Source organism: Rhipicephalus microplus, chromosome X (genome assembly GCF_043290135.1).
Source record: "Rhipicephalus microplus isolate Deutch F79 chromosome X, USDA_Rmic, whole genome shotgun sequence".
Taxonomy (NCBI): domain Eukaryota; kingdom Metazoa; phylum Arthropoda; class Arachnida; order Ixodida; family Ixodidae; genus Rhipicephalus; species Rhipicephalus microplus.
The window spans coordinates 30,610,609-30,630,147 of record NC_134710.1 but is presented as its reverse complement, the minus strand read 5'-3'; the positions used below and the strand labels follow the sequence as shown (position 1 = coordinate 30,630,147).

The following is a 19,539-nucleotide window of genomic DNA, read 5'->3' as shown; positions in this document are numbered from 1 at the left end:
CTTTTCCGGCAAGTATCTGTCTTGTAATGCATGAAGAGCAGAGAAAACCGCCGACACCAGCGGCGTTGGTGGGTTTGTCTATGCAAGACCGCAACAAGCTCGGTCACGCCAACGACAAGCTCGGTTACTAGCTCTTCCACAAAATAGGGACGTAAAGTATAGCACAGAGTGAGTTTAAATTCCGCTGGTTAAAACATTCAGTTACGTGCACTGCGACATGACAAGCGGGTACGGCTTGGCCGCCATTTTTCGGAATTTCTTGGGTAGCGGGCCTATTGGACCGCGGCAACCGATTCGGCGGCGGACGCCGCAAAAATAGGTGCGAGAGCGAACGGCGCGGCGAGGGCCCTTCCAGCGGATCTCGCCGCCGCCAAATCGGATTCGGCGCACTTTCGGTGGTCAGAATGCTCCGTGAGAACGGACCCTAAGAGCTGTATAGGTTTTCCCGGCCGCCCCTGTACGTGCATACGTAAGGTATGTCGCACTCTGACTTTGTTCTGTTGTCATGCAGGCCTTCCAGAGGCCATTCACCAGAGTAAGATATCTGAAAAGTATTTCTTGGAAGGGGCGAAGCTCGTGGGTATAATGAGCACTGATGATCTAAAAACAGCGTATGCTGACTGAAAAATAGGAATTATTCATGATAATATGTTGTCAATGCACACCATTGGAGACGTACTGAGTATTTGTGTTATAGTAGCGATGTACACAATAAGTGAGAGACTATCCCTTGGTTGCTATTTAGTAATTAATGTCCACAGTGTAAATGTATATACTTCGGATTTCAATGCAAACACGTGTCTTCAGCATTTATTTCATCTTCAATAAAGCTTACAGCCATAAATCGCAAAATATAAAATAGTCATAGAAGTCATAAAACATGATAAAAATGAAACATTTGGACAAAAATAAAACATTGTACTTCCTGTAGAATCTCATCGGCTTTCTGCACGCGAATAAAATTTGGTCAAGCTCTGAGGAACTGTTCAATTTCGCGGCCCGAGCACAATCACAGGAAACAAAGTTATTCGCACATGGTAAGTGGTAAGTAGGCAAAGGTGAGCAAACAACAAGAGTTATGACGCATGCAACATGACACATGTAGTACTTAAGGACAGTGTTACACATCGAGTGATTCACAGTTAAAGAAGAAGTGGCAAGAGGAGGACAAACACTGGTGGGACACAGTTGGGTGTTTGAGAAGATTGAGAAGGGCGCCTGTGTTCTCTCAGGGGCCCTGTGGGGCGTAGGAGGGGTCGGCGGCCGCTCAGTTATCGGCGGAAGGCGAGTCTTCTGCGGTGGCGGTTGCCGTGTCCGAAGGCGGCGGTGAGATCGAAACGTCTTCCTCGCAGGCCAGCAGGACGGAAGCTTCGTCGCCTTGGGTTGCTGGCCGTTGGCCGCTCATGTGTGTCATGCGGCTAAGCGCCTTCAGCGCGTTGCCGCTCTTCTGCGAAAGGCAAGGTTGTATTCGAGTCAACAGAGATTGGGGCTTTAAAGAATGTACAGGTATTCACTCCATCGTAAAGAAAAGCTGATTTGCATTTGAAGGTGTTTTGGGAACCTGCTTGGCATAGTCATGTACATGGAGAGTGGGTGGGGGCTGCAGGAGCGGCGTCCGCCACTTTAATTACCCGAGAGGAGTGCGCAAAGCCTTCCCCATAACTTTAAAGTAACCAGTCAGGGTAATGGCCATGAATGTTTTTGACCATAGTGGCAGCTGAAGGCCTCTGATGTTGCACTCGGAGAACAGTTTAATTCTAGTCTCTACTACCGGAATGCCAGGGACCAAAGACAGGCCATTGTGAGAAACCCGCCATGGCTTCATTTTGAATTTTTTCATACATTTTGAAGCATGTGGTCATTTGGACACAAACAACGAGGGACCAGAGTGCTACAATAAATCTACGACCTCCCCCCTCCCCTTCCCTAGACTCACCGAAGAACCCTGAGCGCGCCTATGCTGCTTGCATTACAACACGTTCGAGCATACCGACTGCCACCACACCACAAAGGAGGACGAAGTGCTCTCGGGAGAATGAATTGATCACAGAGTTGGCCAAAAAAGGAAGGCCTCGACTTAACCTCCTCTCTAGGACACGTATTTATTCTGCCTTTGCTGACAGCGACCCTGCGATCTACATGCAAACAGGTTGAACTGCGGCGCAATGAGCGTGATTATTTCGACAGTGTAATGGTATTACCACCATTGACAGTCGGGCGACAAATGCTGACAAATGCTGTACAGAGTTCAAGCTCCGCGTTTTCGCATGTCATTCAAGCGATGGCATTGCGGCTGGTAGCTACGGTGCTCCCGTTTTTCGTAAGAATACAGGGCACTGAATGTTGGCTATGCCTCGACACAGCGTAAAGAGTACCAGGTTTAACAAAAATGTGAATGGGCAAGGACGGCTCCCAAAGAAGCGGTAAAAAATACGTCGACGCACTACAATCGTTTGCTTCGTGTAACAAGGCTCGTGGATATCGATCGCACCAACTCGTTACGCACGCCACCTGTGACGAACACAAGGCTTCAGTATTGCTTGGCAATACCTCCCCTTCCTCGCTCTATCTACTTACTTTTTAATCTTATCATTTTAATCCCTCCTTACACCCATTTCTCGTGGGCTTCTGCTGAGGGGTCGCACTCTGATGCAGACAGTTACGGTGCTCAGTTTTCTCTTCTTTTCTCTTTGAGAATCACATAAGAAGACCTGTTTTGCCATGCAAGTAGACACATGTAAGGCATGTGCTTACAGTAGTATTTGCGCCAAGTATCTGAAACAGCGCTCGCTGTCATCTACAGAGTAGGGTATCATTCACTACACGGTATATACTCAAAAGCGAAATGATAGAAACACTCGATGAAAGGCAAAATGACCGCACCAGCCACTTCCTGCGGACGACGAACTTCTTGAGCTTGTCCGTGGGCAGCGGTAATGAGCTGGCGCCGCGCCTGGGCACCACACACAGCCACTCGTGTTCCAAGCACTGTTCCGCAGACATCCGTTTCCTGGTAAGAATGACAACCAAACACGGAAGTCGCAAATGTAACTGGGTGCTTTCGAAAGCGAATCACATGGTGCACATAATCTATTATCACTTGCCTAACCAAATTATGCGTACACGTCATTTCAATTCGCCTGTAGATATACTTTAAACCAGTGACACTGGCTCGCACTCTCTTTCCCTTTGGGAAAAGAATGCGTGCTATATATTCAGTCGTGACATAAGCAAAGAGCAGGCATTCATTGGCAAATGGCTTAAGAATACAATAGACAGGTTAAATTAGCTTGTTCCTAGTTTTCTTTTTTACTTTACCATAAATCGCAATATACAATCTAAAACGTTTTCCGGAGGAGCTGCGCAGTTACCTCGAAAAGGGTTCTTAGCTCCTCCAAAATACAAAATGTGCACAAAAGATTGCACACGGCACGACAAGGTGGGGCACTTTCCTCTTTGTAGAATAAAGGGCCCATTTTTGGAGTATGTGCAGGAATGTTCGTGCCGTGTGCAAACGACCAGTCGGTGCCTACACAATACTGTTTCCTTTCAGACGGTGCCGTAGAGTGGTGTGGTGTAATGGTTAGTGTACGCGCATGCTGACAGAGTAATCGTGAGTTCGAATTTCACTTGTTTGCTGCAAACTTTCCGAAATTTATTAATGTGATGCTTGCACATCGGTTGTACAGCTAATCAGATGCCTGCACGCACTTCGAAAGGCCGCCACGAAACCTGATTTCTCTTTACCGCGGATTGACTGTTGCTCCTTTGTGGAGTAACCACGAGAGTGCAGTTACTACCTTGTAGTTCCTCACAAAAATGGCGAATCGGGTGTGACAAGTTAGTTACTCTTCTAAAAAAGCAACCTCAACACCCCTCCTCCTCCTCTATTTCTTTGAGAGTCCATCACAAACAAAAACGTACAAAAACGCATACAAGACCGTCGATGTTCCATTCATGTAACAGAATGCTAGACGCGACGGATATTGTCGATACAGCATGTTTCTATGGAGCGGCGAGTCAACTATTGAACTCGTATTGACAGTACGGTGGAAGGGTTCGCATAGGCATTACGTGCCACCGAATCGCGAGAGACACTATATTTGCGAAGATAGCTGGTCAATTATGAACGACTCTTAAGGACAAAAAAATCTTTTAAATTTAGTTCCTGGAAGCAAACTTCATTAGACGCTATACGTACACAAAGCTGTGGCCCCTAGTGTTGCATGCCGATTACTTGGAAGTGCGGAGCGAAAGCGCGTATAGGACTGCCTATTTCGGTACATTCTCGCCTCGAAAAACGATGTACCAGGAAATTTCCCGTTTAACTCCAAATTGCACCGTCTAATCAGCGTGAACTTATCAGAAATAAAGCTCCGAGAAATCGGAGTGAAAGAATTGCTTCAAACAACTGATTTGAAATGTCCACAATGGGCGCTGCTCGAGGTGCAAAATGGCAGCTTGTTCGATGAAGGTTCCCCAGCTACAGAGCAACGAAGGCACGAAATTTCAACAAAATTCCAACGAAATTTTATTAATTTTGTTCGGGCGCCTACCTTCTAAAATAACGTGCATAATTATTTTGAAAGCAATGTCGTTTAAATTTTTATGAACGCAAACTGACCTAAAGTAATAGGGTTGTTTTGTCTAGGCGACCATTCATATACTTTCAATAGCGAAATGAACGCGATAGAAGGGTTATGTGATATACAAAATGCCTACAGTGAATCTGAGCTAAACGCAGTTTCTTTTTACAGTAGGGCATTACTCTAATTCAAATTGCTGTCCTACAACTTAAGTACGCTGTTGCGCCAAAAATGAATGCACGCGTTTGGACACGCTCAGAGAACACATACCTGGGGTTCTTCACGATGAGTTGGCACATGAAGTCCTTGGCTACAGAAGAGATGGTCTCGAAGACTGGGTCATCGAAGTCGAAGTCCACCCTGACGATGTTGTTGAAGGTGTCCGTGTCCGAGTCGCCCATGAACGGCGACAACCCGGATAGTCTGCAGTACAAGGTAAGGGTTTTCACGCGACAGCTGAGGTGGGCGGTGCGCGTGCGTCACGCGCAACAATATCTCGCTAATGGTGTCGGCGCTGAGCAGATGGGATCGTAACGACACCATGGCGATTTAGGGAGCAACTTTACGACGAACGGAATGAAGGTGGGCGGCGGCATGCCAGACGGGGACGACACTTCTGGAGCGCGGCTGCGGTTTTACGACGCTACAAAATGAACGCTGGCGCAAAAGGCTGCCCGAAGCATCCCAATAGCTGCTCACAGAATTTCGAGGCCGAGAAATCAAAAGCAGTATAAACGAATAAAATAAATAAATAAATAAATAAATAAATAAATAAATAAATAAATAAATAAATAAATAAATAATTGTGATGCTATGATGAATGGGCGACGTGGCCTGGCTCATACGCCATGTTTATTCCATTCTGCTTCTTCTTCTTCTACGTCTAACAACCATCACTTCATACGTCCCATAAATAATCTTGTTTGAAGGCTACAAGTCACCATTTCGCAATACAAATTTCAAAACGAAGATGCAGAGTACGTATTTCAGTTCTCAGTTGAATTCTCGGGCCGCGACGAACTTAAGCTTTATGACGGTTTTTCGTAACCCGTAAGTGACGCACTGACATGATGTTGTCAAACAAAGTATGCCCGAGGTGTGCCATTAGCGTGCTCTTTCTTTTCGTACGTATAACTTAATCTGAGTGCATTTTAATTATTATTCTCTTTCAGAAACCTTGTACGAAGAGGATGATTTCGTAACACTCATGATGATAAATAAAATGTTTTCTAAACGTTAAAGGCTACTCTCACAGCTCCATTATTCACTACACTCTCCCTACGAGTCGATAAACAACGCAATAAAAGCTTCTTGTATTGCCGTATATGACACTGAAACGTGTGCTTTATTGAAGGTTGAAAGTTGTCGCGTGATTGAGCTGAATTGCGAGCTGCGTAGTGAGTGCTGCTATTACTGCATTACTGCAGCAAATTAACATTTATTTTTTTCTACTGACGCATGTTTATTAATTCAACCACTTACGTGAGTTAAGAGCAAGAATCACATGTTCCTTCCGGCCAACGGTTACTAGAAATTGCATAATTCTGCTCTTAGCACAATGCGGTGTTCGCATACAGAACATACAACCGTAGAAAAGGCGAGCACCATACTGAAATCTCTCGAACGATGCAGACAAATGGTGCTACTCTGAAACTAATAACCACAATCTGGTGTCATGATCAAGATAAACGAGCAACATTGATATCAGCAACAGGTGGTGCTCAGGAAAACGGGCAAATACCTGGGAAGGGGTCGCACTCTATAAGGACGCCACCGATAATATCGGCTGTTTTTCAAATCACACTAACGTACCAAACATGGGAGGGAAGAAGACATATTGAAACTTTATTAGACTGATTTTCACCAACTAGCGTAATGCAACTCCCATATAAATTTCTAGAAATTTCCAGCCTTGTCTGAATTGCACATTCATTATAACAAGGCCATCTAGCCAGCATTCAGTAAGGTTACTCTGTGCTAAAAGACAGAATTCGATAGCGCTTGACCCACTGTGATGAACTTGCTATAGTCCCAAGTCGGGTGTAAAGAGAAGTCCGTTTACGCGCGTAGCATATTACACGGGGAAAAGTTTAGGTACTTGTACACAAGTGTAATAAAATTTACAGGGGCTATGAATAGCCAAATACTAGAAGAGCACTGTAAAACTGGTATACACTGAAAACTGGATGCGAATGCTTTAATAACTACGCCTTCCTTTCGTCCACAACATAGGTCGGCGAACTCAGACTTAGATCAAGCCCCGAGTCTGAGTCCGGGTGAGTAATATTTTGGTGAGTTTGAATCCGAGTGAGTTTGGTTGAAGATAATTTTAGTGTGTGTGAGTCTGAGTCCGAGTGAGTCCAAAGCGCAAGCTATATTTCTTGAGTGAGTGTCAGTGAGTTCCACTTACCTTTGGCGACTTATGGCCCTATCTACTCATCTTCAGCATTACTATCAGTCTTGCTGGATTCACGTTTATATTCACACCTGCTCGCATGTATTCCAAACAGTGTCATTTACACACCGTTTCAATATTTATTAACTAGAGGGGAGAGTTACGTAGCGGAGGGGGGGGGGTGGCGTTGAATTCTTCCCACCAACTCTTCTAGAAAATTTCTTGATTATTATATCCTATGCTATCATCTATTCCAAGAAAAAAATACCTTACCACTTTGGAAGAACCCAGAAGTCGTTTTCGAAGAGGCTATGCAAAACATCACTAAAAAGAGCCCCGATTACGTGAGGTATAGGTGAGATATAAGAGCAATGACACCATGGTCGAAGAAGCTGATTCTTGACTGACGGACTCGTGAGTCGACTCACTAGGACTGATTCAGACTTAGATCAAGCTGCGAATCCGTGTCTGCGTGAGACAGAGTGAGTTATGTTTTGGTGAGTTTGAGTCCGACTGAAGAAAACGTTCGTGAGTGTGAGTGAGTCCAAAGCTTAAAAATCTATTTGATAAGTGAGTCTTAGGGAGCGCCACAAGTTTTGCAGACATATGCTCTACAATATATAAGACGAAACCGCTTATATATAACTCACAAAAAAAGTAAGCCAAGAATTTCTTCAATATATTGTATAATTCGATATACAACTTTTAGCTTTTGGAGCGCAAGTTGAATTTTCCGCACTGCATTTCAATATTGCAAAGAAGGTGCCTTAGTGACAATACGCGCTTTTTTTTTCTAGTTTAGTTTAGGATGCGGAATATACGCAATGAAGGGTTGTAGACCATAAAATAAGGCATCGCAATAAATACGGCATTTTTTACGAAGCAGCTTTTTAGCCGGCGCTGCAAGCACATAGCGTGGAGCATGCGGTCTCCGATGGTGTATGGTCTTTTCGCTATAAGCGAACGGCAACCACGCACGACGACGACGACGAGATGGACTCACGAGAGGAAAAGCATGCGATGGCGAGCGGCCATTTCTGTCCACTCCGTGCCAGCGCCTTCCTAGTCCTCCTCCTTCGCCTAAGCGCACGCAGGAAAGACCCCTTTCGCGAGATAAAGCCAAACAAGGAAAAGCAGACTTCTTGGGGTGTTCCGCGCTGCTCGATGTTTCATACTTGAAGCCTTCCAGCTATTTTCGTTCGATGTAGACACAAGTTTTCCTATAAGTGAACGTTAAATCATTGTCACAGTCGAAAGTAGTTTCATGTAATGAATAAATAAATTTACTCGTGTTCGATATGATCGGGTGTGACTGTGCAACCATACGCAAAACAGCCCATGGAATGAGGAGCCAGCATTAGACGGCTAATTAGTTCGAATTAAGATGAGAGCAGTATGGCACAAAACTATCAACAGTGTTCGCAACCTCTGGGGAGTCTTTTGTCGCCCCACAGAAACAACCAACACTCGGCTCTCTTGAGTTTCCTTGCTTGGAAACTCTGCGGTCGCCATCAATAATGATACGTTCCGCTGTCAGCACATACACCATTCGTGACCTGTAAACACTGGGCGCCAGGCGGGGAACAAGAGGCGATACGCGCAGCGTAGATTACTATATACTGACAGATGAAAATGCTCCTCTAAAAGTGCAACTACTGTTAGAGTGTGCGTCCAACGTTGTGTAATAAGCATAACGTGCACAGTGATCTCTAGCGTAGCCTTTGCAGCCGCGAATTTTTTTTTTGTCCAATGATCGCAAAAAAAATAGTGACATCTGCCGACTGTCAGAGTAGTGACGCACCATTGCTACATGAATATTGTCGCAACGTAAGAAGAGCAGGATACAAGGCTTCACTTCGACGAGAATAGCAAGGCTGTATTCGCACACAAGAACACAACGCAAGAGCCGACATCTAACGTCGTCTTTCTCGAAAACGCCAGGAACCACCACTCGTGGTGCTCGCTTCGCTTTCCTTTGTTGTGCTGACGGCTAATAATCGTCACAATATGAAAGACGATGGTGCGTTCAAGCCACGACAGTTATTCATTGATGAACATGCAACTCAATAGTGCTAGTGAAAGGTCTGCTTCGCATGTAAATATTACAAAACAGAAGCATTGTAAAGTTTGTTGAAGACACTCGCAAGTTGCGCATTTATGTGATGCACCGCAGACAAAATAGTAGCAGTACGCGAACCCGGTAGCTTCGGGTAAGTGAAGTACCAAGACGGGCTAGTTGGTTATCATTTAGCTTCAGTTACGCAGAGTAACAGTGATGTCGCGTGTTCATACAACACAGCCCTACAAAGCTCTCGGCATCGCAACAGCACTAGAAGGAATGTCACTGCGAAGTGCCCCGTTAATGGTATCATATAAAGAGTGCTCACGCCATGGATTTAATGACGACGGAATGAGACGGAGAAGCCGACCGTACCTCGCTAAACCCCTCTCATCCCAACCTCGCTTCCGATTTCAAGTCCAGGTAAAAATCTCCCGCCCAAAAAAAAAAAAAACAATTCCGTGCCCCATTCCTTCTTCAGATATGATATAGGACTCAGCGACAACTGCACTAATTGGCCCAGTTGACCTAGTTTGCTTTTCCCAGCTCATCCACCCTGAAATGCATGTTATTCTTTGCTTCGCTTCTATGCAGTTGCAGCATGCGCAGTCAACTTTCTGGAGCAACATGAGCCAAATTGGCAAACGTCCTAATCCACGCACACACACACCGACGTGTGGAGTGTGTCCACATCAATTTGCACTCGTCTTGGCGTGCTATAGATAGGCATGCAATTAAGCTGGCTTGAAGAGTTACCAAAGTATAGATTTCCGCTGTTTTTGTTTACGTCTATTGCACAGCCACGATGACCTTTCGTTTTAATTAAGCGCAATGAATCGTGCTGGCGAAGAATATATAAGGCGTCTCAAGTAACTTGTGCGAAGATTTCAAAGTGTGTCAGTACCATGCAGCTGCCACAAAAAGAAGGCCGCGGTGTTTACCGTCACTTGGAGCAAGTCAGAATTTGGTAGCTCACATAATTACATAGTTATGAATATTAATTAGTAAGTTTCACAAGTATTACGCTCGGAACAAATGTGTGAATGAAGACACGGCACATGAACCTGTAAAACACCCGATCTCACTTTCTGTCGCTCATCACGTGCTTCGCAAACGTTCTTGCCAAACCTGAAAGGAATTCAGCAAAAAAAAAAAACGCCAGTAGATATACCCTCACGCAGCTTCTATAACTGATTGATTGATATGTGGGGTTTAACGTCCCAAAACCACCATATGATTATGAGAAACGCCGTAGTGGAGGGCTCCAGAAATTTCGACCACCTGGGGTTCTTTAACATGCACCCAAATCTGAGCACACGGGCCTACAACATTTCCGCCTCCATCGGAAATGCAGCCGCCGCAGCCGGGATTCGAACCCACGACCTGCGGGTCAGCAGCTGAGTACCTTAGCCACTAGACCACCGCGGCAGGGCACTTCTATAACTCCCGAAGAAGGTGCATTGCCAGAAGGCTTTTGTTATTTGCCAGAGGCTTTAACCACTAAGTTGTATCTCCGTCTTCCCAAGTACGTTTGGCCCTTCGAAAAAAGCCTGTTACAAATATACGACTACACGCATGAACCTGCTTTCTATGCTAACTGTTCTGACTGTGAGACAAAGTGCATTGTAGCGTAAACCTGGCCTGTTAAACGGTAGCATGTATTTGTTTTATGCCTACTTTCTGATGGTGCGTACGTTGACATTTTTCCATCAAGCTCTGCAATATAAAACGCACCGCAGGAGTAGCTTTTAAATATCTTTTTTTTTTTGCCAGGGAACAATTCATGAGCGAAGTGTTTCTACATCCTCCTCTTTTGGGAGGAAATTGAACTGCGTCGTACTGAGGAAAAACACTCACAGGACGTAGCAGATGACGCCGATGCTCCACATGTCTGTGGCAGGGCTGACCGGCTCGTAGCTGACGACCTCGGGGGCCACGAACTCTGGCGTTCCAAACATCACGCGAAGGCCAGAGTTCGGCTCGTACAGCTGGGCCAGGCCGAAGTCGATCAGCTTGATCTGCGCAGACGTCACGGCTGTCTGCCTCAAACGCCAGCCCCGCTCGGGCGCTCTCGGTTTCCACTAGGACGCAATCAATACCAAAACTACGACTAGAACATTGTATTTGTGTATCCTACAACACATTTATGAAACGGAGAGCCCAGTGAACAAAATAAAAATTTAACAACGAACTCTGCAAGTCAGTATTGCTGCAAATTTTTTTGAATCTCCGCCGAAAAAAGTGAAAATTTTCTCTTGCTACCTCAAACCAGCATACATGTTTCCCGGGATTAGGTATAAGTAACACGCTACATGTTACACTTACATTGCATTAACTCACTCAAGTGCCTGCGTATACACGTTCTCGCACACGGCGAACTACCGTTGGAAAGTGCAAACGACTAGTTTATCCATGGCTGACAAAAACAGTGCTCCAAAACAAAAGGACCGAGAGTGAACACGGCGAAAGTGACGCTTTTTCTTCATCTGAGAGCTCCACTGAAATAGCAGGTTTGCACGCCCTTAACGGCACATGCCCGGCTCAAGGGCAAAATACTCAGGTTGAGCAATCGTTGTCAGAGTTGTGGCGAACTGCTGAAGTGAAAGGCACGAGCCTATTGGTGCGCTAAAGAAGGTTGAGCTGTGAGAGACATGCCTATGATTTTTATAGCATTAGAATTCTATAGCATTAGCCTTGCGCTAATGCTATAGAATTATACCCACGTGTGGCCTAGCGTACGTCCTGGCTTCACGTTAACATGCTCTTTAGAACTGCCGAAAATACTCTGAAACGCCTGGCCTTCTCACCACTAAAGACTTTTTGGCTGTTTATAAACATAAGTCCCGGACGGCTTCCGGTTTTGTGCGCCGGCGTAGCATTGGCGGGGAACAAAAGCCTTAGCGAGTAGCCCGCCCATTTCCAACACTTCTCTTTCTGTAACTGGTTAACTATTTCAAATATGTTTTGTACCAAGCGACACCCAACATTAGAAGAAAGTACTTCACTTTAGACGCCTTCCCTTTGCCTGAAGGCGGAAAGAGTTTTTACTTTAGAATAAGTAAAAACTGTATCGTAACAAGTAACAAACATCAAGCTTTCTGCTTCGATGTTAAAGAGCGAATTTTGAAGTGATCGGGAGTTTTTTTGGAAGCAACACGTGCTGATGATATTGCATTTTTAAAACCTAACGAAAAGGCAAATGGGCAATTCATTGCCTGGATGGCGAGTGTACAGCGTATCCCTTTTTAACTAGAAGCTTGTTTCGCCACATAGTCCAATTGACCCATGAAAACTGATGAAGCCTAGGAAAAAAAAAAGCAGGACCAGGCTGTGTCAGTGAACCATCGGTAGCCCTCTGTAATAAAGAAGTCTATTATTGAGATCATGATAACGCGTGATTATCGAGCAGCACACTGTAGGATCATTCGCCATTCTTGCAGGCTGTGTTGGTTGCGTGAATCGCAGCACATCGAAGTTTTTAAAAATGCGTATATCTTTACAATAATAGCCACAGTAGCTGTTTTAAAAAAAATGGATGAAAAATGCAGTAGTGTATCAAAAAAAAGAAAAAAAAGACACGTAATATCTTCTGCCTGGGACAAGGCGCACATTAAGTGTGTAAGTGTAGTCATGCGCAAAAAATGCTAACCATTAAATGCGAGCAAGCAGACGATGTAGCTTGAACGCATAAAAGGTGGTGAAATATTATTAAGTCCTCAACTTTCAGACAGTTTGCAGCACCTCAAATTACAAGGAAATTTACAGTAACTAAAGGCAGCCTTTTCCCAAAATTTGTTTGAACTTACACCGTTATTTTTTCAAACCTTTCAATTCAATGATAACAATTTATGTGCGCACATTTCTTTATAAAGCCGCCATACTTGTTTTGAAAAACATTATATAAACTAGCACTTGTTAAGCTTTACTGAACCACAGTATAACCGAATAATAGGAAAGCTTTAGGGCGTTAATTTCGTGAGAGCATCGTGTTTTACTTTCACTTCTGAGAACAATTGGTTAGCTTGAGAGACCAGATGATTTTTCAAAAATCTATGTTAGCCCCCTGGGCCAAAAAACGTTTTTTTTTCATAGTTTTCCACAACAGCCACTATTTTTACCCATGCATGACCACAGGAAAGACTAGGTGGTTAAAAAATAACAGGCTTTAGTTGTAAGGCTGATGTATCTGGCTTTCGAAAGAATTGAAAGCCCTGGCCATTGGTTACTTTACTAGTGCTGGCTATTTTTCCCTGTGTAGCTAACCCTTGGAGCTGCGTAATGGGTCGCCCGCTCCAGCGCCTTCTAGCGGGTCGTCCACTTCGACTTCTTTCTGACAGAACGCTGATCAATCTGGGAGTCTGTGCTCTGGCGGCATTACACATTTTCACCGAGTGCCGATTGCGGACTGATTTAGTAACTCTTCCATCTTTTTCTGGATTCCAGAACAGTCTCCTGATTTCTAAGAATCCTATTTATGCATTAACATTCATCGACTGTTCTTCACCCGTTGACATAGCTTCAGCTTTATTTACGTTTATAATGAGACAAACGTTTTCAGTTTTTTTTTATTTCACTTCCACAATGTGCGATTTGTACTTCTATAATATCCTTCCTACCAAGTAGCCTCGCCTGAATACCGTAAATTGGTCACCTTTGTGCCTAATTTCTGCACTCTTATTTGACTCTGCCTAACTGTGTTCGAAATCAGTGGTATAGTAGTCACGGTGCTCGAGTACGAAATCGCATGCCGGCCGCGGCGGCTGCATTTTCGACAAGGGTGAAAATGCCGAGGCCCATGTGCTTAGATTTGGGTGCACGTGAGAGTTAACCCCGTACCGTCGTGATTTCAGAGCTCTCCACTACGATGTCTGTGATAATCATGTGGTGGTTTTGGCACGTTAAATCCAAGCAATAATTATTACTAGTTACAGAGCACATATTTTACGTATATAATTAGTTTCAGAAAACTGAAGAAAGAATAAGACCTCTCTTGAAATCTTTTCTGAACTTTGAACCAGTGTGCGCCCGAACATAATCTTTAACAACAGATTCTTGTCACGTGTAAGAGTTCTTGTTATTTGTAGAAAGATGGATGTATTTCCGTAAAAAAATCAGTAATACCTCAAGGTGAACTGGTGGGCGCAAATAAGGACAATGACACAGAAAAGATGGGACGGGGACAAGCGCAAACTTTCAACCTAATTTTATCATTCGTCGCCCTTCAAATATATACTCATGTAAAAACATAGTCAGGTGGTTACATGGTCAGAAACAAACCGCTTACAAGAAGCCGAGCAAAAAATTACGCTCACTATCAAATAAGGATACTGACGTGTCGCTAACACAACCAGTGCCTCTTGCAGAAATGTAAAAGGATTCTATCAGTTCGCGGGCTGTCATGTAACCGCTCCTGCCCATTATCTTAATTTCTCTGAAAATCAGTGAGCACATGCAAGCTTAGGTTTTAATACGCTGACCAGAGCACAGCTTTGATCTGTAAAATCATATGAAACGCACTATGCCATTCGTATCTCTGCTAATGTGAGTCCCGTTGCAACCACTTTCATGATCCGCCGCATGCATCAAACGGCACAGTATAATGATCCGTTGAATATAGGTTGACCAGCGAATTCATGCATACAAGTGACCCTCCTTGAGCTAGAGGTGTGATGCTGTCATGATGGAGAACAACGCAGACCACGTTATTCCTAGTACAAATCCAGAAGAAAAACGTGAACACTGGCACTCGAAGTTGGCAGGGAAGGCACATAGACATAACACACTTGGTATACGTGTCATACTTCGTAGCTAATGAATATCTACTGTCACTGGAACTTACGAGAAATGAGCATTAGATCACCCGATAGTATATAACGAAATTACGCAGCACTTTTATCTTGGCAGAAGAGACTTTTCTCTTCTTTACAAAAAAAGTTAAAAAGAGCGCTGACGTTGACTGTCAGGCTATTGCAGAGTGGTTCGTATCCCAGCCCGGCGTCATTGCATAAAATTTATCCCGTCACTTATCTCACTAGCTGTTGCAGGCACTGCGATGAATTTGCTAGTTTCAAATGTACTCTCTGGCATTGACCCTCGTTCCGACGCACCGACCAAATCAATGAAGACAACTGGCTGTCAACTGTCAAGAGCCCCGGTGTCGGGTTCAACTATTGGCTGTCCAGAGGGCCCCCGATACGGCAGTCGGGCTTAATAAAGTTTTGCATTCATCCGAAAATGTCTTCTTCGGCCAGGTGGTAACCGCAGAGCCGAACCATGTGAGTGAAATAACTAGAATATTAAGGATTGGGTGGAGCTCATTCAGCAAGCATTCTCAGATCACGAATAGCAGTCTACCACTATCCCTCAAGAAGAAGGTATTTAACAGCTGCCTCTTCATCATCACCATCAGCAGCACCATCATCATGATCATCGTCAGCCTGACTACACCTACTGCAGGGCAAAGGCCTCTCCCATGATCTGCCAATCAACCCGGTCTTGTGCTTTCTGCTGCCACGTTACACCTGCGAATCTCATCGGCCCACCTAACTTTCTGCCTTCCCCGCGTGCGTGTTGCCGGCAACCTATTTACCTACGGAGCATAAACCTCGAGGCTTACAAAGGTGGTGCAACTTAAGTTGAGTACGACGCAGTGAGTGATGGAAAGTAAAATGATAGATGTAGACTTAACAGACCGGAAGGGAGCAGAGTGGGAGGATATCATAGTTGCGAATCATAAAAAAAATGGGCATGGGCCGGGCACGTAGCGCGTAGGCAGAATAACCGCTTGTCATTTAGGGTAACTGACTGAATTCCAAGATATGGCAAACGCCTGAGGGGGAGATAGAAAGTTACATGGGCATATGGGATTAAAAAGTCACAGCTTTGCCGCAAAGGCGAAGCAATGAACGTGATAGCAACAAATTGGGAGGTCAGGCGCTGAATGGCAAGCAGATCGAAACGCAACCCCCGTTTTTCACGCACAAATAACGCACGAAACGCGTTCACAGGTACAGATGAACGCGAATAAGCGTCTAAACTGTTACTTCATTGTGTCTGAAAACCGCGCTCTTTTTGCGAATGGAGACTGTGCACGCTTGCAGTGACCTTTGTGCGCCCGGTAACTACAACAGAATCGTTCCGGCGAAAGCTTCAGGACGGCCAAGACATAAGATGCTCCCAACTGCGAGATAATGGCACGCGAGTGTGTGCGTTCAGGGGTTTTACGACCACCTAATTTCCCCTCCGCGAGGCAAAGTACGCGTGGGAGATAAGGGTGCGCGCCGCCGCGTGCTCACTGCGCCATCTTGCAGTTAATGCTGAAAACACGATAGTTCCCCTCCGAGATGCCCACCACTAGCGGTAAATGATAGATATATATGGCTTGCCGTTTGAGTACTCAAGACCGTGGTTCTCCGCAGCTTAGTGGTTAACGCCTCGTATTCACGCCTCGGTGGTTCCACGTTTAATGCCGCGCGCCGGAGTTTTTTTTTCAGGGCTGTTTTCTTGCGTTTTTACATATAGAGATACATCGACATCAAGGCTGACGCCGGCGCCGGCGGCGAAATCCAGCCGATAGTGTCAACATAATTGATATCGCAATAAAATTTTGCAGGTATGACGTGGCCGATAGAAAGCAGAGGACCAAGCTGATTGGCAGAACACGGCAGGGGCCTTTGCCCGGCAGTGGGAGTAGTCCGGCTGATGATGATGACGATAATGATCCATTGCGGACCATAAGTTAAGTGTAAATGGGTACTGATTAAAAATATCAATGAATCAGGGGAACATCAAAATCCGGCTTGGAACACTTCACTCTCCCGACACACCATGCTCATTTCACCTATTATTTAAAACGGGCTGCTGCACATTTTATAGCGCCGTTATAAGCGCACCGTGGCTGCAGCGCACTCAGACGGCCGTGACGTTATGAGTGCCGCTGGCGGCAGCAACGTCGAGGCGGGCAGTCCAACCAGGGACGGCGCGACGTCAACGGTCTGCCGTGTTACCACTGTCGTTAGCTTTAAAAGCATGTGCACGTCGGACGTGCGTCGGTACAGCGGGGATACACGGTTAGCACGCCAGCTTCCGACAAGAACGACGTCGCTCATAGCATAACGTTGCGGCAGCTAGACGGGGTAGTTATTGAAGAAGCGCATCAAAGAACGAGAAGTTTAGACCCACATGTTGAGCTCCATTTCGAGGCATGACTGTATTATTAAGCGCTAAATAAAATAAGCCAGCGTGGTCCGAAACTTGACGTGGTTAGTTCTGCATGGCATACGTTAGGAAGATGAAGCAGTTCGAGACTATATATGCTATCGTTGTTCCTCTGCATAGCTTCCAGCATGTTTTATTTCTCTTTTTGAGCATATTTTCAGACTCAGTTCAGCACACAAGCCTGAAAGCAGGGCTGAATCAATTTGTTTACAGTATGAAAAAAAATAACTATCGCCAAGCGCTATTTCTCAAGAAGCTATGAGCTTGACTGGTGGCGTGTACTCATAAATTATTTTGGATGTAACCTTTTAGCGAGACAACCTCGTCAATATTTGCTAACCCAGACTACCTCGCATAATGTAAACCCTGGTTTGCCCTAATCTACAGGCTGAATAGGCACACAGCTCACAAGCGGCATCTTTAAATTGAAAAAGATTAATAAATACTAGGCCTGCACCAACGAGAATGGCATACTTGTATAGACACGGAGCCGAAATGAGCTTTTGGTACAGTGTCTAGTCTTTGGTGGTTTTATATTGTTTACTTCTACGAGAATTTTGCCGCCCTTTCTTTTTTTTCAACTTTCCGTATTGAAATGATCCGTATGCGATGTCCAATAATTCCGTATGTTTCCGTAAGAATCTTACGGAAATATATGGAAAATATATAGGAAACATATGTATTCTTACGGCAACATACGGAATCATTGGACATCGCATATGGATCGTTTCAATAGGGTTGCGCCATTCTCGTGCCGCATAGCAGCCGGACGTGCGTCTCGTCGAAACTACCCCAAGCTCAAGAGCATGCGCCGGTATGCGCACCTTGTGTCCAACTTGGCTCTGGCAGAGGATGTTCTCAGGCTTGAGGTCGAGATGGATGACGTGTCTGCTGTGCATGTAGGACATGCCCGCGCAGATCTGCCGCAGGAACAAGACGCAGTCCCATTCCGTGAGCACGAAGTCGTCGGCTATAACCCGCTCGAAAAGCTCTCCACCGGACACGCTGCGAGAAACGGAAGGCCGAAACTGCGAATGCACTGCAGCCTTCGTGCGTGCCAAGTATTGCTATACGCTTTGCCTAAATCGTAAACACTAGGAGCACACTTCGAGGGCTCGGTTCAGTTCACGCGTATATAGTCAATCAGGAATGTTCTCCTGTGCGACCAACACTGCTCAGCATGTCAACTTTTCTGCTAATACGGCTAATCAACGGATGATTTGCAAGTAACAACGCTTACTTAAAAGGCCGGATAAGGGAGACTTTTGGTATATAGTACATGCTCCAAGGAGCAGCGCAAAAGGGGACAGAAGAAGGCTCACTTCCTCTCGAAAATTCTTCACATGTTTGGGGAATAACTGTATGCGTTGTTATCTGCTGTCCTGTTGTTTTTTTTTTCGCTGTAACTTAAAACACTTATTTACATTGGCCATAGATAGACTACGACAAAGTACGCACTTATTAGTGAAACCACCTGCTCTAGCTGTCCAAGCAATGTTATGGCATACGCATGATCCACAGAGGGCAAAGAAGAGAAGGAACAACCGAAGGAAAATGTTTTCACCCATTGACCGGTAGCAGTCAAGAAGATATGAAAACACTGCGAGAGTGTTGAATAGGAAAAGGTGCAATATTGATCACTCTTTTTTTGATCACTTTCATTTCATTTTTGTTTTCATTTTGATCATTTTTAGAATATTGATCACTTTTTTTCCCAGCTATTTAAGCTTTAATTAAGGCGTATAGTTCACTCGGCAAGCCTATATTTAAATGCTTTCGACAATTGGATGTAGTATTCCTTGATACAGGATGGAAACACTGTTATACAGCAGGTAAATGTATTGTAAGCAAGTTACAGCACATTATGAGAAATATAAGACAAAACTCAATTGTGCTCACACGTGCCTATACTGTTGTTATCAGAGAGCCTTAAATTGCTTTTTCAGGTGCCCAATTTTCTGAAAAAGGTGTCGCGCAGATAATACGATCATCCGAATGGAGCCGTTCTTCTGTGTGCAGGAATACTACGTGGCGCCTATGTAATGGAACAACACAGCCTAGCGGATGGCGAACTAGCGTCTCGAAATACAGTTGAAATTAAGTTTTCGTTTCTTACAACAGCATCAAGAGAGAGCATCAAGAGAGCGACAAAAAAAAAAAAACTCTTCTCAGTGCGGACCACTTCATTTGCTGCCCTCTCTGAAGCAACAAGTAGAAGCAGCGCATTATGAAGTCAAAAAGTGAAGGAGAACATTCACCCGAGTTTCACTTTAATCAAGTTT

General features: G+C 44.8%; 1 protein-coding gene across 2 annotated transcripts in view; it reads right to left on the bottom strand.

Annotated features, from left to right (window-relative positions):
- Window positions 1-782: 782 nt before the first annotated feature.
- Window positions 783-19,539, bottom strand: part of LOC119175759 (myosin light chain kinase, smooth muscle) — a 126,196-nt gene continuing 107,439 nt past the window's right edge. For both annotated transcript variants that reach the window (XM_075876121.1, XM_037426718.2), the window contains 5 exons: window positions 18,082-18,262; window positions 10,898-11,058; window positions 4,857-5,009; window positions 2,884-3,010; window positions 783-1,447 (listed from right to left, as the gene is read on the bottom strand). In XM_075876121.1, the coding sequence (XP_075732236.1) occupies window positions 1,268-1,447; window positions 2,884-3,010; window positions 4,857-5,009; window positions 10,898-11,058; window positions 18,082-18,262 (802 nt within the window). In that variant the 3' untranslated portion in view covers window positions 783-1,267. The remainder of the gene's footprint in view (window positions 1,448-2,883; window positions 3,011-4,856; window positions 5,010-10,897; window positions 11,059-18,081; window positions 18,263-19,539) is intronic.